This window comes from Scardinius erythrophthalmus, assembly GCF_964197995.2.
Source record: "Scardinius erythrophthalmus genome assembly, chromosome: 21".
Taxonomy (NCBI): Eukaryota; Metazoa; Chordata; class Actinopteri; order Cypriniformes; family Leuciscidae; genus Scardinius; species Scardinius erythrophthalmus.
In genome coordinates, this window is record NC_138241.1 from 31,671,863 (window position 1) to 31,697,975 (window position 26,113).

General features: G+C 37.4%; 1 protein-coding gene across 1 annotated transcript in view; it reads left to right on the forward strand.

Annotated features, from left to right (window-relative positions):
- cdh23 (cadherin-related 23) overlaps nucleotides 1-26,113 on the forward strand; it is a 259,561-nt gene that overhangs the window by 132,672 nt on the left and 100,776 nt on the right. The window contains exons 10-11 of the mRNA XM_081350472.1: nucleotides 13,620-13,732; nucleotides 20,147-20,335. Coding sequence (XP_081206598.1) covers nucleotides 13,620-13,732; nucleotides 20,147-20,335 — 302 coding nt within the window. The remainder of the gene's footprint in view (nucleotides 1-13,619; nucleotides 13,733-20,146; nucleotides 20,336-26,113) is intronic.

The following is a 26,113-nucleotide window of genomic DNA, read 5'->3' on the forward strand; positions in this document are numbered from 1 at the left end:
TTTGTCTCCATGGTTTCTAATTGACTGGGTTCCTCAGTTCAGGTTTCTCCCTTTGTCTGCTATATATTTGCATTAGTTCTTGGTATATATATATATATATATGCTGTATGTGTGTGTGTGTGCACTTTATTTATTTTTTACTTTGTTTACGAATTTAATTCTTTATTCATGCAACAAGTAAACAACTACACTCTTGAATTGTTTTGGACACATTGTGCTCTGTATTTTCACATTACTCCACGTTTCTTTGGTTCCATGCTTTCTGTAAAACACTATTAAGTTCCCTTGAAACCTATGAAAGCTGGTCATGTCCTTTTCAAGAGGTTTTGATTAAATCGGTAATAGAATAGGTAATAGAAGTCATTCAGGTCAACTACAGGCTTGAATTAATCTGCTGCGCTGTCAAATGGCCGTTTGTCTGTCTCTATAGAGAGATCTGTTCTGTAGGTTATCGTTCTTTTGAAGTAGAATGTGCGTTTGTTGAAAGTGAAAGTACTTTCTTTATATGGTATTGTAATCCAGGCTATTGGTAACATACATTTGTTAGTTCAGAAGAAAACATGTTGATTAAACAACGTAATGCCGGATTGTTGAAATGCAGGGTTTCTGACCGCTATATCACTCTGCAACAAAAGAACGCATGCAGAGGACTATACATTGCACATCAGCTTGTCTTGTCTGTCTCTGTGGGTTCACCTGCATGAAAGCATAATTATAACGAGGGAATAAATATCAGCTCTTTTTGTGCATGTTCCCATGTGAGCTTGTTTGTGTTTATGCATTTACGTGTGGCTCGGATTTATCTGGATGTCACTCTCTCTGATGTCTTTCCTAATGCTCTGAAATTATTCTCATTACATCGACGCTCTCATAACACAGTGCATTAGCCTGGAGGAATCACAATCTTTTAATCACCAAACCCCAGAACATATCCCAAACCCTCTCACAACATCCCCACAACATTAGCACTTTCCTGTTGCTGTTGTGCTAGCGGTTGCGAAAGCAGTGCACGTAGGTTCACGGTGATTAAACTTTGACGGAAAGTGTGTGTGTGTGCTGAGCGTGAGAATCGTTTGTCTCATCACACACTCGATCACACACATCAGATTATGCACTCGTCTTTCTCTTATAATAGCTACACATGTTTGAGTCCCTCTCTCTTTTCATCTGGGTGTGTTTTTCTGAGAATGAGGCGGGCAGAATTTCAATAAGTGTTGACTGGTGGTCCAGAGAGACTTCTGCCTAACTCACACATGCACAAACACAATGTGAATAGTTTATAATGTTTTAATTTCAGTCTTTTTTAAATGAATGTGGCTGGTTTTCACTCGTTTTGCATAGCTAGACTTCTGTCTTTTTAGACAGTAAAACACTGACTGACAATCTAAGGCTATATATATATATATATATATATATATATATATATATATATATATATATATATATATATATATATATTTAGGAGCTGCATGGTTCTAGATAAATTGTTTAAAATAGAACACGATTCTGAATAGACAACTAAAAAATAACATTTAATTTACTAGAGGTATGGAGTCTGACAAAATGTAAATTGCTGCATTCGATTTAAAAATATTTAATTCATTTGAGTTATATTTTATTAAAAAAATTTGCTATGTATTTTTTTATATTGGCTAGAAATATGTTCTAGCCAATATAATGTAAATGTAAATGTTACATTTTCTTTTTCTTTTAAAATTATACAGCTATCATGTAACAGTATACGATTTAATAAATGTATTTTCAACACTATTTATTAATATTTTCTAACCACAAGTAATTTTTTGTAAATACAACAACCTCAAAAGCCTCCACCATAAAAAAAAAAAAAAATCAAATGTGTGTGTATATGTATACAGAGTGTTTGCTTGTGTGTGAGTTGTGGTTGCTTTAGCTTCTCATTTTCCAGCTCACTACTAGCGGTAATGTGAAAACCCCAGCAAAACTCACACACTCTCCACACAATCCACTGAATGGAAAAGTTAATTCAAGCATCTTGAAATAGTGATGGCTGCCATACTTGAAGGACTTCAGCTCTAGTAGTTTCACTCGACACACACTTGCATACAAGCACTTGTTTGTGTGATCCAGTGTGTGGATGTGTCTTGTGCCTGTCAAAGAGGAAAAGATATACAGTATACACTACCGTTCAAAACTTTGGGGTTAGGGTTAGAAAAAACATCAGCAAGGATGCACTAAATTGATCAAAAGTGATAGTAAAGACATTTATAAAGTTACAAAAGATTTCCATTTCAAATAAATGCTGTTATTTTGAACTTTCTTTTCATCAGGAATTCTTATAAAAATGTATCACACTTTCCACAACACATTTAAAGCAACTCAACTGTTTTCAACGTTGATTGATTATTATCAGATATGTTTCTTGAGCAGCAAATCAGCATATTAGAATGATTTCTAATCATGGGTCATGTGACACTGAAGACTGGAGTAATGATGCTGAAAATTCAGATTTGTCATCACAGGAATAAATTACATTTTTAAATATATTCAAATACGAAAGTTAATTTAAATTGTAATAATAATATTTAAAAAATGGCTATATTTACTGTATTTTTTATCGAATAAATGCAGCCTGGATGAGCTTAAAATAATTTTTTTTTTAAATCCCCAAACATTTGAATGGTTGTGTATGCAAATATTTATTACCAGTAATTTATTTTCAGTAATAATGATGTGATGCTTATATCACTTGTTTGGAAATGAGTTTCCGAACAGATTTGCCACGCGACTTCCCCCGTCTTAAAGCTACACTGTGTAATTTTTTAAGTTGATTCTTAGCAAAAAACACTTTGTTCTTTCAAAATGATATGTGCTCATTAATGTGTAATTACTTCTACCAACTAATAAAGTATTCTCGTAAGCGTAGAATCTGCCATTTAGAATACATATGAGGGAGTCGCTCGAATGGCGGCAGCCATGTTGCGCCTCCATCTTGAAAATACATTAGCCAAAGAGGGACATACCTGCAAAAATAAGTCAAGCTTCACCTTTCACGTTGTGACACTCAGTGGCACCGTGACGAATGCAAGGGGGAGATTACTCGCGAATGCCGGCAGATTTGAAATAATACGGCCACCGTAGGAGTTAAAAAGCCCTCGGAATGGGAGGGGCTAGAAAGTAATATTCAGTTGGTAGTCATAAAAAAGTTCACCGCTAGATGGGAGAAAATCCTACACAGTGTAGCTTTAAACTCCATTGGTGAGTTTTATTTATTTGTGTATGTGTTTATGTGTGTGTTCCCCTTTAGTTTTAAATTTTTTGTGTATGTTTTGACAAAGGTCTGTATCTAAGGTTCAGAAAAATGGCTGTGTGAATTGTGTGTGCTTGTGTGTGTTGTCTAGTCTAGTCCAACACAGGTGTGGGTGACAGGTGAGGGCGCAGTGGTCTGTATAGCCGACGGCTGTCACAGTATATTGGCAGTTTGGTCAAGCCACTGAAGCACACAAAGCAATTTAGAGCCATCATGGCTGCTTTGAACCCTCATGGATGACCAGTTGCGGAGCAGCCGTCACTCTGCACTCTCTGTCTCACTGATTGGACGGCGACCAGTGAAGGGGTGTGTGAATGAGAACCACCTCTGTTTCACCTGCCATAGATATGCAGCTTTATAAGTTTGGAGAATTATTTATGCCAGACACGTACAGTATGTCTTTTTCAGATGTGTTATAGTTTCACCGTTTATGTTTCACGCAAGAAACAAAAGGATCTAAAGATGAATAAATGGTGACAGAAGTTTCAATTTGGGGTGAAGTAGGTCTTATGTAAAAGTCCCCCTGTGGTAAAAATCAAGCTTTTAATGTTGTTTATATGTCTATAAAACTGCAGTGAACCAAAGATAGTCTCAAAAATGCGGTTTGAAATCTCTGGTGTTTCTGATATCACAAACTACCTTGTAACCAATCACGTCAACATGCAATCATCAACGAGTGGATCTCTGAGCTGGTGTGAGTGAGTGGAGGCGGGGCTAATTTGCATATTCATAGAACTGTGTATAGATCAAACTGCTGCGTTAGATCCTCTGTCACCTTATTTGCAACCGTTTGCTACAGCGTAATTATATTGCAGTAATTTGTCAATATTTTTTAAAGCCCCCCCGTAGTCAATAATTTTATCCCTTAAATCTCATCTTTGATCCTTGGAAAAAAATTATTCATGCCTTAAAATAGCTTGGATGTAACTCTACACCCTTGCATCATTTAGTATACGTGGTTCTATGAATATGCAAATTAGCCCCGCCTCCACTCACTCACACCACCAGCACAGAGATCCCCTCGTTGATCTGATTGGTTACAAGGTAGTTTGTGACGTCAGAAACACCAGTGATTTCAAACCTCGTTTTTGAGTCTGTCTTTAGTTCACTGCAGTTTTAAGGAGAAAATACTCAGCAATGGTGTTGAATTATAAATTTGCACGTTTTGTCTTAAAGTATATTAAAAACACCACATAGACATATAAACAATGTTAAAAGCTTGATTTTCACCACAGGGGGGCTTTAGCTAATGAAACCTTATTGTAAAGTTTTACCTTAAATTCAAATAATGTACATTTCAGTTTGTGTAATTGTATTTTCTCCTCATGAATTAGATCATTTTTAATAAGTAAAAATGAGCATTTATAATAGGCTTTTGAAGATATCGTGTGTTAGTGTGTTAATGCCTGTGCAGGAATGTTACAACTGTGGCTACACAAACATACACAGTAACATTTGCCAGGATTGTCCCCTCAACAGCTCTCTTCTGCCCCCCTCCTCTCTACACCTTTTGCCCCCAATCCTCCATAATTACCCAGAAGGCTGTGCTCCCTCCTCCGCCTGCAGTGGCCCCACCGTCACCCCATTCTCTGACCAACAATGGACGAGCATAGGCCCAGTACGCAGTGACTATAGACAGGCCTGGCCCGGGGTTAATCTGCTGTGCCCCAGTCTCTGTCAACATGCCCACTCTCTGCCCTCGTTTATTGCACAAACGCACTGCGCTCAGACACTAGTACAGCAGACCTGGAGCAGGGAGAGCGCGTCTAAAGCTGGAAATGTGCTAGTTAGCAGGTGTTTGTTCCAAAAGATCCAAGAGGAAACAATGATAGGTATGTGTCTCTGTTCATTTGTCAAGCACTGGAGCTGTTGCGATGAAGAGGAAAATGCAGAGCTCTAACATTGAGAGGGGAGGGCTGGGTCTGTTCTTAGACCCCATAAGAACAGAAACATTCCCATTCGGTTTCATTTTCAATTATTCCCCTGACATAACGTGATTGTTTTTCATTCATCCAACCTTTTATCAGTGATGTGAAATTGATTTTCTGTCTGACTATTTCTAAGCATTCTCAAGTGCGCCACACGCTGTTTTGTGGAGTGGTACAGCATGGGACTTGCACCGTGAATCCTAATCTTAAAGGATTAGTTCACTTCAGAATTAGAATTTCCTGATAATTTACTCAACCTCACGTTGAAATTATCAAAGGTTTTTGAGGAAAACATTCCAGGATTTTTCTCCATATAGTGGGACTTCAATTGGAACCAATGGGTTGAAGGTCTAAATTGCAGTTTCAATGCAGCTTGAAAGGCTCTACACGATCCCAGACGAGGATAAGGGTCTTATCTAGCAAAACGATCGGCCATTTAAAAAAAAAAAAAAAACATTTATATACTTTTTAACCACAAATGCTCGTCTTGCACTAGATGTGATGCGCCACACATTACATAATCACGTTGAAAGGTCGTAGACGGAAGTACCGACCTAGTGTTCAAACGCCCTTTACAAAAAAATAAATAAACAAAAGGTAAAACAACGATGTTGGACGATTTTGAGATGGATATTTTCGCCCTACCCTACATTTTCCGCCTTTGTCAGGTAACCACCTTTCCAATGTGATCATGGAAGTCGTGGACGTGCAAGACGAGCATTTGTATATATATATATATATATATATATATATATATATATATATATACATACAAATATATATATATTTAATTTTTTTTTTTTAATAAAATGACAGATCGTTTCGCTAGATTCGATTCGCCTTATTCCTTGGCTGGGATCGTGTCGAGCCCTTTGAAGCTGCATTGGAACAGCAATTTGGACCTTCAGCCAGTTGGTTCACGTTGAAGTCCTCTATATGGAGAAAAATCCTGGAATGTTTTCCTCAAAAATTTTAATTTCTTTTCGACTGAAGAAAGAAAGACATGAACATCTTGGATGACGTGGGGATGAGTAAATTATCAGGACATTTTAATTCTGAAGTGAACTAATCCTTTAACATATTTTCATTCATTTATGATTGTTCATATGCTTCAGTTACTGTAATTATCTCTGTTTACACCTTTGACTGTACAGTCATGTTTATATCGATATCTTGCCCACTTAGTCTTTAGGATACACATATTCCTTATGATGCACAAAAACATGGTGAGAGAATTTAGTAAGGATTACAATTTAAATTTTTTATTTTTGCTCCGTCAATGAAAATGCTTCCATGTATAAAATTTAACACGATTATAAGGCCATCCAGAGTAAGGGATTTTTGCGTATAATGTGGTTACAGTTGTACGTTAATCTATAATAAAGTTTAGTATGAAAGTTATTGGTGAAATATGATTTGTTGTTAAAAAAAACTTTTTTTCACTCACAAATCCGTGCACGCTTAATGATGGTGAATGAGAACCCACTTGTTCCATGTTCCTGAACGAATCAGTGTTTTTGAACGAATCGTTTGAGTGAATGTTTTAATGACTCACTCATTTCTGAATGTTTTGAAAGAATCAGTTGAATTAATGACTCATTCATAAAGACACTTGCATGTCAACACCTACTGGCATATTGATGTAACCTGTAGCAGGGGTCTCTTGACAAATCACCCCCCCCACTAAGGTGAAACTAAAATATATATTTTTAAGCATATTTAGGGTTGTACACACTCCAGTCTTGATTACAACAGACATACAGTATAAGTCAGTCCAAGGCATCAAGCACTAAATCACTGAGCTAACATGTATTTTGTCTTTTGTTTTTATTTTGAAATCATCCCTTTCAGGCATATTTCAGCTGATACTGAACCCCCCCCCTTGCAACTCCTCTCCTGCTCGCTGACAGCCTAATGAAATTATTCACTAATTCACGCCGTGTCCACTAATTTGCTGCCTGACTGACTTGATAGATGCGACAAAGCGTGGCTATCTGCTGCGCAGGTTCCCTAACCCATAACTGTGAGCTAATTTGCGTCGCTCTGTTAGCATGGCTAAGATCAAGGCTGGCGACGCGGCTCTTGTAGTAAATCAGTCTGAAACAGAGAGATAGCAGGTGCCGCGCTAACAGAGGCTGAGAACAGTGGAGTCTCATTCCTCTTCTTTAACGTGAGGTTCAGCTAAGCTCAGACGTGCAGATGATGGACTGTGACTTTAATTGATTTTACAGCACCTTCACAAACAGAAGTAAACAAGTGCTGTCTGGGAGGCAAACACACACATAGGGCTGCAGCTTTAGAAGAGGAATATTTCAGGAAACTCCTGCAACACATGACATACAGTGCCAGGTCAAAAAAAAAAAAAAGTCGGAGTTGGATTTAAATAGGCAAATGCTTAAGAGTCTATGATTGGATCATTATTGCAGTGATTATTATGTTTCTAGCATGTTATATGTTTGGCAACAGTTCTTCTGTTAACCCTAATTGATGGAGTGTGTAGCTTTCATCATGGCCATATTCCAGGATGACAATGTCAAGATTCATCAAGCTCAAATTGTGAAAGAATGGTTGTGAGGAGCATGAAGAATCATTTTCACACATGAATTGACCTCTGAATCCAGATCTTAAATTCATTGAAAGTCTTTGGGGTGTGCTGGAGGAGGCTTTACAGAGTGCTGGACTCTTGCATTCTCAATACAAGAGCTTGGTCAAAAATTGATGCGCCTCTTGATGGAAAAAAAATGTTGTGATGTCAAGTATCAATAATAATTCAACTCTATTAAAGAGCATAATTAAAGGGTTTCCCTAGCTGCTGACATGTAATTGAATGGCAGCTCTGTTTGTCTGCTCGTGCTCTGGTGTGTTGGTGTGCTTGTCTTAAGCTGCAGTGGGTGAGCTCTCTTCGCTGCTGGCTCTCAGCAGGATTAGAATGAGTGAGCTCTCCTATCTGCTCTCCTGCACAGCTCCACTCACTCACACTCGCCTCTTTATTCTCTCCATCAACTTCAGCTGAGCTTGATTACTCCAACAGACTGAGTTCTCTGTGTTGTCACTTTGTGTGTTGATGAGATGTCAATCTCGGAAGGGGAGAGTTTTTGTTCTGTCAGGCAGAACGCATCATCGTTCTGGTCTTCTGAAGAGTCTGCTTATCTCACGCTAATGTAAGCGCCTCTAAATCACAGCTCTTGGCTGCTGGCTGTGTTACTAAATTATTAACGTGCATTTTGTTGCCTCTAGTTGAAAGAATAGTTCATCCAATGATGAAAATTCTGTCATTATTTACTCACCTTCACTTCAGTATTTTCCATGAAAAAAAAAATCGTGATCATGTCTGTCAAGCTCCAAACAGAACAAAAAATATCAATAAAACACTATGAAAGTGATTCTTGTGACAATATTTAAAGTCTTCTGAATATGATAGCTGTGTGTGAAGAAAATACCAAAATTCGTTATTCATTGGTAATCTTTCCCTCTGCCAGAGCTCACAAATCTTATTCACATTTGTTGTTTTATGTCATTGTTGCCTAATGGTTCTTGCATATTGGTTTTTGCATAACCAAACCTGATATGCCAATTTGATATACAAAATGGAAAATCTGAGAGCTAACATGGAGGAGGAAGATCTTCAGCCTGTTCATCAACAAAGCTTCCAAAATATATTATATTATATTATATTATATTATATTATATTATATTATATTATATTATATTATATTATATTATATTATATTATATTATATTATATTATGATGTTTTAAATAAATTAAACATTGAAATAATATGGACTACTTGTTTATTAATTCATTCATTTTGCGTGAAGTTTGGAATTATATCAGGGTGACTAAATTATGACAATTTACATTTTTGGGGTGGCTATGTGACTTTTAGACATTTGTAATGAGAATATATTTCAAATCAATAAATTCTCTCCTCAATGCTAAGTTTATAATGCTTCCTCACAAGTCACAACCCCTCAGAAATAATCAGCGTCTGCTGCTCAATTTCAATATATTTGCGTTGCCAAATAAGGATTATTATCATTCTGAATCAGCCTGCTCTTCAAAAGTCTTAGTCCAGTGAACAGCCAAGCATGCTGGTTTTAATGAATCCATCAGGTCAGCGTGGCTCTCCGCTGCACGTTTGATTTCACACTGGGCAATTGGGAAAGTGAATTAAAGTGTGTATTCTAATTGGCCACCCATGCCCAGAGGAGCCAATATATTCACGCTAGCTGACTCGCATGCATACACTCGGTTCAAGCACTCTCTATCAATCTGGGTTCTCCCATTGTTTGATTTCCATTATGCAGATGGTTCAGATCGCTATTTGAATGAATAAATCACAGCTATCTCTTTAGGGCAGCTCTGAATCACTCATGCATGCTCAACAAGCTTTGTTTCAACCCAGTGCCAATGCAGCGGTGGTGTGGCTATGTCCAATTTAGCATAACAATAGTGAACACCTGAGATGAGATGGGCTGAATGAAGAACGGAAGTTTGAGAACCTGGGAAGGAGGAGGTAAAGGAACATTGTGATGAAGTGGAATGGAGCGATAGGGAGGTGGAGCAATGTAAGAGTTAAGAGTTGGAGGACCGGTTTATGCAATATATAGTAGAACAGAAAAAATCTGTCTGTCTATAAGGTGATTAGCAGACACTGATTCATTTCTATTTGGCTGTCTGTCTGTCGGCAAAGTCCCTTTCAAGGAAAATCTGTTCACTCGGCGGCCATATTTGCAACGCCTCCAGGCAGGTATTTCGGGCATCCGAGACCAAGTCATATCTATTTGAATGGGGGAATGCTGAAATCTCAAAAACTGCTTGCCAAATTCACAATTAAAGGATTAGTTCACTTTAAAAAAAACCTTTTGCTGATAATTTACTCACCCCCATGTCATCCAAGATGTCCATGTCTTTCTTTCTTCAGTCGAAAAGAAATGAAGGTTTTTGATGAAAACATTCCAGGACTTTTCTCCACATAATGGACTTCAATGGGCCCCAAACGGTTCAAGGTCCAAATGACAGTTTCAGTGCAGCTTCAAAGGGCTTTAAACGATACCAGACGATGAATAAGGGTCTTATCTAGCGAAACGATCGGTCATTTCAAAAATAAATAAAAAAGTTTAAGTTTTATAAGCACAAATGCTCGCCTTGCTCTGTTCTGTGATGCGCGTTCGTGACGTCATCTAATACGCAATTACGTTGAAAAAGTCACGCTTGACGTAGATCTTCGTCTCCCCGATGCTGGATAGGTGTGTGTCGCCGCAGCAGTCTCTTCCATCTGCCTAATTTCTTCCTCTGTGTTTTCCGGTTCAAAAAGGTAGGGCAAGGCAAAAAACTCCATCTCATCTTCTCCTCTAAGTTCAAAATCATCCGACATCGTTGTTTTACCTTTTTGTAAACGACGTTTGATTTTGTTTGCACGTTCAACGTGTAAACACTGACTCGGTACTTCCGCCTAAGTCAAGCGTGACCATTACATGACGTCACGAACGCGCATCACAGAACAGAGCAAGGCGAGCATTTGTGCTCATAAAACTTAAACTTTTTTATTTATTTTTTAAATGACCGATTGTTTCGCTAGATAAGACCCTTATTCATCGTCTGGTATCGTTTAAAGCCTTTTGAAGCTGCACTGAAACTGTCATTTGGACCTTGAACCATTTGCGGCCCATTGAAGTCCATTATATGGAGAAATGTTTTCATCACAAACCTTAATTTCTTTTCGACTGAAGAAAAAAAGACATGGACATCTTGGAAGACATGGGGGTGAGTAAATTATCAGCAAAAGTTTTTTTTAAAAGTGAACGAATCCTTTAAATGGCATATTTAAAATCAGCAACAAAATCTTACTTGAACTGTCCCATAAATGTTGTTTCTTATGCTCAAATAGCATTAAAAACACATATTTTTCAGCCTAGACCAGGCATTGCACGTGTGCACACAATGACTTTACCTGTTTTTCGGTCTGTCTATGTACAGTAAGGGTGTAAAAGTTCAAATTACTCATGGTTCGGTTTTCATCACAGTTTCGATACGGTTCGGTGTGTGATGTTCAGGGAAAAAAGGACTACTGTCAAATAAAAATAAAGAAAATAAGAATATAATCTTAATTAATAATTAAATGAAGATGAATCATTATTAAAGTTACAAAAGCTGTTCAGTATGTTTTATCCACTTTTTTTTTTTTTTAAATCATCGCTGTTGTAACATATTGGGAAGCCATTTCTGAATGGCAAACAACCCTGATGGAGGAGTGGGAAGGTGGAGGCATGGAGGTTATAGGAATGGGCAGGTGCAACAGAGTTGGGTGGATTTACATGGGAACAGGGAGGTGGAGGAATGTAGGAGTGATGAGATAGAGAACGGAGCGATGGGGGGGCTGATGCTCTTTAGTAATACATGATTGTATGTGATGAGAGCTGTACAGAGGTGAGGGAATCTATCATAAAGAACAAAAGAACTGTTAGAAGAGAAGACAGATTGTGTGTCACTCTGTGGGCCATCTGCAACTGCTGGACTTAATTAGTGTGCAGTGAATAAACACTGCAGCTGCGGGAGAGGGGCAGAGAGAGAAAAGACATGGTAATATAATGAAAATAATTACTGAAATATCATATAATTAAGGAAAGAGAGGTGTTAATGAGACGAACAGTTTATCGAGGGAGTATAAACTGTTTTGAGTGGAGAATGAATTAGAAAAGAATGGTGGATTGGATGGCGAGTCAGTGTAGGCCTAAAGTTTGGGCCTCTGCTGCCGAGCACTAAACTAATTACCCAAAACCAGCATGATATCTCAGGAGTAACGGATTAATTAACAGGGCTATCGTTTCCAGTCAGAAGATATTAGTTTCATCTATCCCAGACCAGGGAGAGGTCCGGTCCCAAACCTCACGCCTGCTCTCTGCCAGACAGTACTAAAGAGGAACGATTTTATTCCTGTTTCTTACTCTTTGTCTGGTGTTTAAGCAAGTATTTTTGTTGACCTTAGTGGTAACGTATGGTCTTTATGACAATGATGTTTCAGAGGTTGAATTCATCAGTGTGTAAGGAGCTTGTTGAAAACATTTCCTCCAAAACCAAGTAGTTGTGGGTGGTATCAGCGATATCTTATATCACAGTATGAGTAATATTAAACACACATAGTCATTCTAATGCTGGTTTTCTGTGATCGTTTATTATAGTTGCCAAATCAATCTCCTTAATTGTATTAACTCAAATTTTTTGTTTCAATGAACTCAAAATTTTAAGGCAACCAGGTAACTTACAATAAGTTTAACCAACAATCATGTTTCTATCATTGGTTAATAAAGTGAGATTAAATACATATTTGTATTATTTACCATATTTAATTATTGCAATTATTGAATTTTTTCAAGAATACTGAATCTATTTTTGTGCAAATAAGATGAGTAAATGCATGCTCACATTTACACATTGCACACAACACCTCTGCCTCTTACTCTAGATTTCTCTCAACATGGAGACAGGAGAGTTGTCAGTTGAAAAATGAGAAAGCAAATCATTTGTGTTACTTTTCTTTAAAAAGTCATTTTAAAGTAATGCTTTACTCGTTACTTGAAACAAGTAATCTGATTACATAACTCATGTTACTTGTAATGCGTTAACAGTCTATATCACAATATACCTTAGTCCTTATTGTTGGAAATCCATTGAACAGATGGTTAATATATTATACCGTAATCATTATTGTTGGAAACCCATTGAACAGATAATATATTAAATAATGTGGTACAGAATTAAATTGAAAATGCCTCTAAATTACAATTCAGATCCTGTGCAAAAGGGTGTTTAGTTGCAATTAAAATTTGAACACAATGAGGTAGAATTTAAATGAATTGAAAAAGAAAGAAGTAATGTAACTAATTGTTGTCTAGAAAAACAAAGCCTTGAAGTTTGAAGCTTTATAGGCCTTATAGACAGATCTATAATAATAATTAGAATCCTGCCCTCTTATTGATGTGCAAATTAGTACCATTTTTGGTATTAAGTTAAACCACTGAATTTGTCATAACATCCAGCCCTAATTTACAGGATAGGAATGATCTGATGAATACCTTTTAAATCCTTAGCTTAGAGATGAGGATAGGGACATTCCCCCTGGAGCGGAGGTTAAGTGCCCTGCTCTAGGGCAGAATGGTGATTAGGGAACTCGACGACCCTCCGCTTCGCTGACATCTCTGAGGATTTTGACCTACAACCTTTAACCACTTTACAATCATGACCTTCCAATAATTAAAATATCTTAATGCTAAAAAGTCACAGTGTAACGAGGGTACAAACTCTTGGGTTTAATATGGCAGTATCCAGTGCAAACAGAAACATCTTTTGACCCAAATACTGGCACAATAATTCACAATCCTTTTTCGTTCTGTTCGTCAGGTAACACCAACAGCATGTTTGCTCTCGACTACATCAGCGGATCTCTGACAGTGAGCGGCCAGCTGGACCGGGAGAACCCGCTGTACTCATCCGGATTCACCATCACAGTGAAGGTGCGACTCAAAACTAGAGATGAAGGAGCTCATATGGAATTAAAAAAATGTGTTTGAGCTTCACAAAAGGATTTGCTCAATTTCAATATTCCTGTTCAGAAACGGTCCCATTTTTTTATGACGTTCGGTTGCCTTATTAAAAAAAGATACACATTCAGAAAATATATTTTGGTACTTAAATAATAATATAAAATAATAATAATTATACAAAGAATACAATTGTTTTTATTTAATATAGTTTGGACAAATGCTTCCTCAGTAGTACCAAAAGAACTGTTCATTGATTTGTTGAGAAACTGGAATCGTTCAGTGGAATTGGAATCGGAATAGTTAAAATCCTTAAGCTCTTAAAACCTTTTATTATAAGTCTTTCAACCCTGTGTGAGATTCAAATCCTCTAATGCATTATTAATGCATTATTAAAATCTATTCAAGGTCAACACTGACTTTAAGTGAGGAATAAAATCACATATAAGAAGATTTGTTCTGTTTCCAGAAATTCCCATCTATAGCAGTTCTGGTTAGTCTCTCGTCCCCTGCACAGAAATCATTGGGATCTCTGCCAAATGCAGTATTGATTCTACTGTAAATGTTTGCGGACTGTGACTGTAATTTGTCGAGCCATTTACCCACATTGAGTTTATCAGGGTCAGTGTGTGAAAAGGTCTCACTGACCCTGGAGCTTTAAATACATTTTTAACTATCATTGCTTAGCCATTACAAACATGCAAAACACTTCAAATGAACTGAACCGGACTGGATTTTCCTCTGTGCATGTTAGTGTTTTTAGAGAAACATGCAACTCGCATTTATCATGACATTGTGTACACATAATGTGTACTTGTATCTCACAAGTTTCATGACATTCATGTATTTCATTATTATTAAAATAGATTTTATTATTATAATTTTGTCAGATTCTGTATTTCAGATCCAGATTCTATATCTAGGTCACTAATCAAATACGAATAAGTATTTTTGTGACATTGATCATGTCAACTCCTTTTACAGACGCTCAGATGCTCTTGCTTTCATTGAAACTCAAGATGCTCTTTGGATCACTTTTTTATTTTATTTTTTAGAATAAACGCTTTTCTTTAATGACAAAAATGTATTAGTCCACTGTTGTAGCTAGTTGGAATGAGTGGCCATGTGACAGACACCAGTGTGTGTGTGTGTGTGTGTGTGTGTGTGTGTGTGTGATGTCATTGTTATCTTAGTGTCCCGCTGACAGTGCCAGGGCCAAGCACTGGAGGGGAGAGAGAGAGACAGAAAGTGTGTCCCTATAGACCTCAGGCAGGAAAGCTCTTTGTTCCAGTCTCTCAATCTCTGAGAGCTCAGTTTAGCAGAGGCTCCTGAAATAGTCACACACACACACACACACACACACACACACACACACACACACACACACACACACACACACACACACACCTTTGCCTCCTCTTCAGGCTGTATGAGGATGAAGATGAGGGAGAGGGAGAAAAAGAACAAAAGGGAAGGGCAGACAGACTTTAGTTTAGACCTTTTAAAATAATTCTGATAAAGACCATATATATAAAGTTTGGGTTTGAGTTATCATGGTTTCCACAAGAAATATTAAGCAGCACAGCTGTAGAAGAAATGTTTCTTGAGCACAAAATCAGCATAGTAGAATTATTTCTGAAGTGAGAGTTTCAGCAACCATTATTCCAGTCTTCATGTATGTATATGTATAAATATATACGTGTATATATTCCACTGATGTGCAGTAACAGGTGTGCATACAGCTGAAATACTGTTAACTAATAAATAATCTTCAGACACCCCCCAAAAAGAGCTGTTTTAGATTAGCGCTTTATTCACATTGAGCTGAAAATGTCCAGAAAGTGCTGTGTATGGGATTCTGTTTCCGAAAGATTGGTGGAGATCGTGACCTCTGTAGATTTCTGTCATTATTTCTCTGGATTTGACACAGACGTCATGATAGCCATCATTATCGCCTCTGCTCTGATAAGACACCATTGAACTTCTGCTGGTGTCGGTAGATTTGCACAAACCCTAAATTAGGCAATGCTTTATTTTAACTTCCAAAGCACAACCGCAGTGACAAATATATGACCAAATAACATTATGAATTATGTAACAGGACCCAGTCTCACTAGCACAATAGCCCATTCTGACTCTTTGTGAAAGGATAAGTACATAACAATCACGCAGTACTGAGACAATCTGTTTTTGTGTTTGTTTTGAATGGACACTTAAGTTGTTTTGGGCAATCGAAACTTGTGTGATAATTCTATCTAAATAAGCAGGTTTCAGAGCAAGGACTATTCTGTTCTATAAGGATGATTCGCTCAAGTTTACTATTACATTTTAGCCTGGTTAAAATCAGACCATTCTCAGTAGTAACTGAGTTATGGTCTGGCAAAGCTTCTTTAATAACTCATATCCAAAGGGGCGTCACCAACGGACATCGCTCAAATGCCTCTGGGCGCAATTGGATAGACCTAAAACCAATCAGAGCGATCGGCATTGTGTAAAGCCATATGCTGCGTCCTAATTCGCCTAAGTTACACTACGCCATAAAAATATGTACTCTTTTTGTGAAGAAAAGGTATTTACTTTTGAATGTGTAGCAAAAAAGTGGGCAAGCTTTGGGACAGACTACTTCGTCATCTTTATCGGATGGATCTGTCGCGTGCGTCCTGTCACGTAAACTGCCCTGTCAATCATCTTGTCACAGTTAAAATCCTCTATTAAATCTAATTTAATTTCCTACCGTTTCGGAGAGAAATGTAGTAGCACGTTCATCTGCCAGTGGGTCTTTCATGGAGACGGTCCTCATGTGTTTGCAATTTGAATATAATAATGCATTTAAAAGTTGAACGGACGTCGCTCAAATGCCTCTGGGCGCAATTGGATAGGCTAGACCTAAAACCAATCAGAGCGATCGTCATCGTGTAAAGCCCGCCTCAACGTTTCTGATTGGTGCCGCGATTTCGATGGCATGGAAATGGGCTTGAATGAGCTCTTTGCCAGACTACTTGCAGAGCAAATCTAAATTTGCCGGAAGTTGTCTGGGTTTTCCCAGGCTAATTACATTTAAATGTTCCCTCATTATTGCTGCCTTTACCTTATGTAATAAAGCGCATGTAGAAGGTGTAGAGAAACAAAAACAGTCATTAATAAGAGGTCCAAAAAGGGAACACGCAGGAAAATCTCACGAGATATAACTCACAACCAAACATTGACTATAGCGGACAAAGGAACAGAATAAGGGGCTGTTTACACGACGTTTATGCGTTGTGGCTGTTCGTTTTCATGATTCGTTTGTTTTGGGTGCCTGAAAATGCAAAGTTTTAAAAACGAGTTTCGAAGTGCAAGTTTTTTTCTCCATGTAAACAACAAAAACACAAATATCTGAAGATGATGACGTCATGCACATGCGAATTACGTGTTCAGTCTATAGAGTTTCATCGCCATCTAATGGCCTGGCAGCAGAATACAGCGTTGTTAGTCGTTTTCGTGGATCAGTGTGAATGGGGATTGTTTTGACAATGGTGTTGTCTGTACGCAGAAAACTCAAAGGAAAAAGTTTTAAGCATATTGTTGTCGTGTAAATGTTAAATACATATGGGACGTAATCAAAGTGAACAGAAACAGGTGTGAGGAAACTAACTAGGAACTCAGCCTGGCAAAACAGGAACAGAACACAGTGAAACTAAAACCCAAACAGACTATAAACGTTTCAGCCTCTTTCTCCCCCTGTAATATTATATATAATTCCATCCGGACAGTTTCATAAATGCGTTTTGGATTCTTCTGCTCTATTTGCAGACATAAACTGCACAGCTGTAGTTCTCTAAATTGAAATCAATGATTGCCACGAAAAGTGAAACTCAAAACAAAGCAAGCGCAAGAAAAACCTCACAAAATATTCATAAGTTATAGATTTTCATTATCTATTTCTCTCTCCTGAGCCTCTGCTCCTTCATATATTTTTTTTCTCGTTACCATTTTGTCTTACTCTCTCTCTCAGTCTCCCTCTCTCTTATTGGTGGCATTATTGATTTGAAGTGAAAAGTAATAAAACTAATTTCTTAACTTCACAGAGCTTGGATAGGCTGAAGTACATTGGGCTGGAGGTCAGTGCATTTATTATACGGAGGGATAGAGAAGAGATGTGCAAGGGGGTGTTAAACGACACGATTCGTGATTAACCTGGACCTGCAGCGTCACCACACCTCCATCCTCCATTCACCCTGCATCCCTCCTTCACAAAACACCATTATTCCTTTTGAGTCCAACTCTATCACTCAAAAAGAGGAGGAGAGAGAGCAAGAGAGGGAGGGAAGAAAGCAATTGTTTCCTGTCATTAAGATGTGTTCATCCTAAATTTTATTGCCTGTGTCTGTCTGGCCCCCGTGTGCCCCCATTTATGGCAGACCTGTGGGATTTTTCCCAGAATCCTCCCCTTTGATTTAATAAAGAGGCAGAGCTGAACAAATGGAGGAGATTGAAGACTAAACGTTAATGCTGCTTACTGCCAGATTCCCTCTATTATCACATTCGTTCCTCTCTCGTTTCGTATCTCCTACTGTCTCTCTCTGTCACTCTTCTCTCTCCTTTCTTTTGCTTCTCCTTTGCTTTTCTAGAGCTACTTTTAATGTTTTCATCACATTAGAATGATGGATGATGGTGTTGGTATGATGTTTGATTATCGTTTTACTCAGTTGTTAATGATTAGTCAACAAAATAACGAATTAATGGTTGAACGGATGGATCCTCTGCTATAACTGTGTTCATTTATGAAATATTTTGACTTTTGATAATATGATTCTGTCTGGAATTGCTAATTATGTTACATTGTTCCTTTTTGTGTTATTCATTCTCACCGTCAGCTGTCTGAGGCTCGCTCTTAGCTGAGATTAGATGTGCTTGGCTTGCAGGGTTTTATATATACATACATACATACATATATACATACATATATATATATATATATATATATATATATTATGTATAAACAGTACAGGTCAAAAGTTTGGAAACATTACTATTTTTAATGTTTTTGAAAGAAGTTTCTTCTGCTCATCAAGCCTGCATTTATTTGATCAAAAATACAGAAAAAAATGTAATATTGTGATATATTATTACAATTTAAAATAATTGGTTTTCAATTTATTATACTTTAAATTATAATTTATTTCTGTGATGCAAAGCTGAATTTTCAGGATCATTACTCCAGTCTATCACATGATCCTTTAGAAATCATTCTAATATGATGATTCATTATCAAAGTTGGAAATATTTTTTCATAACCTGTGATACTTTTTAGCATACTTTGATGAATAAAAAAAAAAAAAAAGAAGCAAATTTTTTAAAAATATAAATCTTTTGTAACAACAATATACACTACTGGTCAGTAATTTGGGGTCAGTAATTTTTTTTCTTTCTTTTTTGAAATAAATCAATACTTTTATTCAGCAAGGATGTGTTAAATTGATAAAAAGTGATAGTAAAGAAGATTTATATTATTAGAAAATATTTTTTTATTTTGAATAAATGCAGTTCTTTTTAACCTTTGATTCATCAAATATATTAGGCAGCAGAACTGTTTCCAACACTCATAATAAATCAGAATATTAGAATGATTTCTAAAGGATCATGTGATAGACTGGATGTCACATGTGACACTGAAGACTGGAGTAATGATGCTGAAAATTCAGCTTTGCATCACAGGAATAAATTATTTTTTAAAGTATATTCAAATAGAAAACTATTATTTTAAGTTGTAATAATATTTCACAATATTACTGTATTTTTCTGTATTTTTGATCAAATTAGAGACTTCTTTCAAAAATATAAAAAAAACGTAATGTTTCCAAACTTTTGACCTGTACTGTATATATATATATATATATATATATATATATATATATATATGTGTGTGTGTGTGTGTGTGTGTGTGTGTGTGTGTGTGTGTGTGTGTGTGTGTGTGTGTGTGTGTGTGTGTGTGTTTTGTAGTTTTTTAACAGTTTTTACTCGTGTTTGTAGCTCCTCCAAAACACAATTGGTTATGGGCAATATTAGTCCCCCCGGAACTTGATTTCAACCGAGGGAACCCTATTATTTTATTACATAAACAATTTCTCCAGAAAGCACTTGCGATAAAACAAACAAATCTTAAATGATCACGTTTTTTCCCAGCATGATTTGAGAAAGATCCAAAGACCATCTTGTTCTTCAGTGGAAATAAGAGCATCTTCACATGATCAGTGTCACAAATTCTCTGAAAATTGTTGTGCATTGAAATGGTTTAAAATCTTAAAATGTTCTCTTTATTTCCAGTTCTCCAGATTTCCCTCGCAGTCTTCTTTTGACCCTGCCGTCTTGAGATAGCATTAAAAATGTCTTTCCGTCTCTGTGTAGGCGACAGAGCTGAATGAGGACCGCACGCCCTCGTCTGCCACCGTCATGACCACCTTCACCATCCTGCTGATCGATAAAAATGACAATCCGCCCAGATTTAACAGCTCTGAGTATCGTGTCCTGATCCCCGAGCTGGCGCAGGTCGGCTTCGCTCTGCCTCTGTACATACAGGTCGAAGACAAAGATGAGGTGAGACATGCACACACACAAACTGTTAAAAGAGAATATTTTCCCCTCACATGATTTCACTGACACATATTAAATATTCAGATGGACAAGCATGTCTACAGTACATTGACTTTGTTTCTTCCTAAAAGACCTATGAGTAAAAAAAAGCTGTTCGCAGAAACTTCTTTGCGGTTTCCAATTTCCATGAACATGACATTTTCTCCTTCTGAGCGGTCTCACTGCACCCCTTTATGGCAGCAGCTCTGAAACAAGCTCGAATCAGTCAGATGTCAACGTTTCTCACCTGCTCACCCCTATCAGTCAAGCTTCAAACTAGTCACTCTTCTGAATCTGCTCTCTTGGCTGCAAAGTGCTCAAGTCAGCAGCAACATGCTCGCCTAACTCCACGCTAATTATTTTCAACCTGTAAGCAGTTTTTGACAGTGCCATCCACACATTTTCAGAGTCAGCACTTATAGTTCATGTTGTGTGTGAATAGCAGGTCCAGGTCAGTTGAAATGGCTGACTTCCTCACCTTGATCCCTCGTAGGGCTAGGAATTTTCACAATGTATTTGCTGGTGATAAATGTGCCCTTTTTATTTCACTCGCTCAGAAACAATGCAATGAGTTGAGGGTCAATTACATGATGCTCAAAAATACATTCAATTTCAGTCCATACATAGTCACTTTTTTATGATGAGCATAATTAAATGTTTTGTATTAAAATGAATTTTGATATTTTTAGCATGGCGTGAATAAAAAAAATGTCAGTGATATGACTGTCCTGATATTTCAATGAAGACCAAATAGAATTATTAGAATTCTATGAAAGAATTTAATAGAATTATTAGAATTTTATGATATTTTATTACTATATTAATTAATTTATTTTATTTTGAATAATAAAAGCAAGCAGATTTTCTCGAAATCTGTTGCGCAACAAAAAATTTGCATCACGTATTTTTTTTTAGCAGTTTTGAAGTGTTTGATTTGTAAGTGTAAAAGCTGAGTTATGAGGGAGAAATATTTGCCTAGGCTGTGTATCCATTTATGGCTTATGGCTTATGAATATCAATGTCGTAGGGAACGCTAGTCAAGGTCCTGATAAAATGTGCAGGATGTTTCTTGCTTTCATGAGCATCATTTGCTGTGTTTGACACATTTTTTTAATTAAGGCAATTTATTAGTTTTAGCTTTTATACTGAAAAAAACTTGGAATCCTATCTTATCTGTTTAGTAACCTTCACTTTGGAAATCTTTTTAAAATCTTAAGTCAAGAATTAAGTTTCTGTAATACAGTTAGAGAGGGAGACACACTTACTGTATACACACATAATATTTACTGTTATGTCAGGCGTTCATTGTCGGTTTTGAAGAGTTCTGACTCTAAATTCTGATTGGATGAAAGACGTTCAGATCTGCTGTAAAATGTCTACCAGCTTTAATCTCACCACCAGGATACAAACAAACACACTCTGATATACATCCCTGGTCTCTCACATGTCATCTAACACAGCAGGACCCCATTCAGACAGAAGATTCATTTGCTTTTGAGTAGGTGAGATACATCAACAAATTATCGCTAACCAGCCGAATCAATCAGAGATAAGAGCAGAACGAGTCTACTTGACATTGATTCCTGCTTCAAATTACAGGAAGAGAGAGAGAGAGAGAGAGAGAGAGAGAGCGCCATACTAGCATATTACTGTATATTTTTTTATAACTATTTTTTTTTTATAAAGTAATTCATAAGTATGGAAGCTTGTTTCCGCCACTGAATAAATAATAAAAAATGTAATTATGACTTTTTATCTCACAATTCTGACTTTTTTCCACTCGCAATTGCGTGACGTAAACTCACAATTGCCATTTTAAAGGTCAGAATTGCAGAACTGACTTTTTTTTTTCTCAATATTGCGACTTTATAGCAATTGCGTCAGTCTGTAGGAAAGAAAGTCAGTCTTTTTCCCCTCTGAACTGACTTTATAACTCGCAATTGCGAGAAAAAATCCATCCTTGCTGAAGTATTCATTCATTATATTCAGAGTTTGAATTATCCAATTTATAATGCTTATTCTGGCAAATGTCATCTATGTATTCTATGAATGCAGGAAATCTGCATACTTTGCACAGTATACATTTATTGTTCTGCAGAAATAATAAGAGTAGTATATTAGTATGCTCTTCTGAACATAGCCAGATAATTAAACAGAAAAGAGGAAGTCAAGTGTGTTATCACCACCAGTCAGAAACTCAAACATTTTACTATCCTGTTAAATCAAAATTATATTGGTCTTAACCCTTTCAGTCTTTGAGGGCATAAAAACAGCCTCCTTTCTTCTTTTGAGCAGTGGGCATTTCCTCTTACTCAAGAAATACAGCACCAGCCCCATATTCGAGGCATTTTCAGCTCTCTCAGCACAAGACTTTCTAAACACACAGGCGAGTAGAGATGGCAGCTCTTCAATACAGTGAGGCTTGTCTCTGATCCTAATGCAAGATGAACAGCAGTCTTCCAGAGGATCTGAGATTTCAATAACCACCTCAGCCTCTGTGTGCATGTGTTTAACGAGGCTTCTTGGGCTCAAGCCGGGTGTTTTTTGGGGATTGGTATTTAAGCTCCCCTTCTCTCTCCTTTACAGTTCAGCTTTGGACTTCAGTGCATCAAGCTGTATTAAAGGGGTGGTTGATTGCTATTTCACTTTTTTCATTTTAAATACTGTGTAATGTTGCTGTTGGTGCATGAACAGTATCTGCAAAGTTGCTGCGCTTAAAGTTCAACGTAAGCGGAGATATTGTCTTTTAAAAATCAGGAAGTTTAATGCCTACAAAAACGTCTCGAATGGGACTACAACGAGATACTTCCCGGGTTTTATACGTAACTAACCCATACATTTACATCCACCCTCCCTCCGGAACATGTTCTGCTGTCGAAGAGGAGGAGTTATAGTGGAGAGCTGTAGCTGTCAGGTCTTCTGTGTTCAGGCTTCCTACAGATGCTGTAGTTCGTCAACAATGGTTAAAATTTAAGTTTGATTATGTTCCTGACAATTACAATCGTAGTTTAGCTCTCTGTGCTGCGCATTTTACGGAAGACAGCTTCCAGAATCTACACGAGTTCAATGCCGGATTCAACAAGAAACTATTACTACAACATGAAGCAGTTACAGCTTTAAAACCAGAGGCCACAACCTGCAAGTAAGATTTAATCATTTTAAATGTATTTGCCTGTATAATTTAAGACGTAATGTTTTAGTTTTATCAAGGATGTAAAAAAAATGCCAGCGCTGGCTTTAGTATATGACAAACGCGTACAAACATTTTGGACCCGAATTTGTAATATGTACAAATTTTGTAAACGTATTTTCCATGTATACTTTATGACGTAATTTTTTGATTTGATCAAGAACGCAAACCAATGCCAAAGCTGTTTGTTTATAGTAGCTAGTTAGTTCGATGCTATTTTGTGTGTATAAGACAAACGTGTACAAACTTCAAAAAATTATCGCAACAGCAAACTTCAGCTGCTGTTATCACATGTACACCTAAAGAAAACGACAAACTGAGTAAACTAAGCTTTGTGAATAGTTAAACGGTTGTTCATTCTATCAATAAAACAATATCTTTAAAAAACGGTATTACTCAGTCATGTATTCAGTTATATTAAATGTTTAATCAGGGGGAAAGCGTATCTCAAAAGCTAACAAACAGCAGTAGCATTTTCAAGTAACAGCATATGGAAATTCTTTGAGAGAATAATAATGAAATAAAATAAATTACCATTCAGAAACGTTTAGTAAGAGCCGTGTTTGCGGAGGTTCTGCTTGACTCTCTTCATCACCGCTCTCTGGGTCTGATTCTGGCTCAAACTGATGAGGCAATATTGACACCATTACATTTGACCGGAGCACATGCAACTGTCGCCCGTAAAGGTAATGGGCGTGAAGATTCCGGACGCAGTTTAGCCAATTACAACACACCGGCCGAACTAACCAATCTGAGCTCATTGCCTCTTTCTGAGGGAGTGGTTTCATAGAATCAGGAAGTCAACCGGTCGTTCAAATGACAGAGGAGGAAGCGGCTTACAATAAAGGTGAAATTTATGAAAAATAAGGCGTTTTTTAACAAACGAAACACGAAGACATGTTATATTGCAGCCCATAAACACAATCAAGCAAAGAAAAAAGGCAGTAAACCACCCCTTTAATGACGGCAGTTAATATCCCTGCCAGTCAATTTAATTTTATAAATCAAATTGCATACATTACATTCTGAATATAATGGGGAAGACTATTACTTTAATTGCACTAAATGAACATTTTAAATTGACATCTCTACGACACGTACCCAGTGTGTCTTACCGTAAGTGTCTTACCCAGGATTTCTTACCATGTTTCCAAACTTTCTCTGTATGGTTCATCTTCAAACTTTCCTGCTGATGTGTGTGACAGGCAGCTTTTATCTTCTCTGTAGTGGTTCTGGCAAATGGATGGGCAATTACGCTTATGGCCAGTGAGTGTTGACATCCCTGCATATTGAATGGCTCTTTAAATAGCCCCCATCAGCTACAATGGCTCTCTAAGCGCTGCAAACAAAAACAAGGGGTTATTTTAACCGCCGATGTAATTCGGTCATCGATCTCCAGCGTCATCCTCCGTGTCGCCTGCGTTCCGAGGCTTTTAAGAGCACAAACGTGACGAGAGGTTTCTTCTCTTCTGCAGTGCTTGACAGTTAGTGGTCTTGATTATGGATAGAGATGTGTGCTGGATGGTTTGCCTTTACTGTGTGTTATCATCCCAGTTGAAGCTGTCAGATGGATCTTTATAGTACACAATGTTGGCAAAAAAAGAGCTGGGTTTTTGTGTGTGGTCAGGTCAGTCCTAGTCTCAGCCGCTGGATGAACGTCTGATGCATATGGCACACTTAACTGGAAACACTTCAGGCCAGGGCTGTGTTCAAATCACCCCCTATACCCTCATTCACTATTCCCTACATCACTCCACTAATATAGTCCACTTGAAAGAGTGAATGAAAACGAGTGAGCGATTTCGGACACTGGAAGGGCTGTCGCGTTTGTATAGTTTGTGCTTGCTTTTCAATAATTATTTGAAATTTAGCAAACTGGCAGCTATAGTAGTAAGATAAAAAGATTTATCTTGAACTCTGTTATGGAAACTATAAACCTTAATTAAACAATTTTATAATGAATTAAAAAGGCATTTATTTATACCTGCATGATATTATGCTATAACCATATGACCAGCGGTTTGGAAAATGGATGGATGGACGATTCAGCTGCGGGCGCCATCTTCTGGTCTGACGCGGGAATGCAGCGCGAACCTCACAGTGCATTATGGTTATTTTCTAGCTGTTGAGCGCACATCGATTGTACACTATTGCAGTGCATTGTGGGATTGAATGAGCGCACTCAATAACGTCCACTCTGGTTTCGGACAACACTACAAATGTGCCCTATTTAAGGGTATGGGGGGCGATTTCGGACACAGCCCTGCATTTTTGAAGTCGTCATCTGATTGGTTGAATTCTACAGGATGTCCTGAAGACGTTTGTCGCTTTCTTTAACGGTCCGCCTGAAAAAAAGGTGCCGTGAAGCTTAACCCCCTCATGGAAGAAGAATGCCGTTGTGTTTACAACTGTGACAGTGAGCGCTTATCACAATCAACTAAATGCTGGATTTTCAGAAGTATGTGAAGTTGTAAAGTTCGCTGCATAGACTCGTTAAAATGCGTCCAAGAGTTTTACACACCGGTCTTGTTATTGTAGGGAGTCTAGGGACA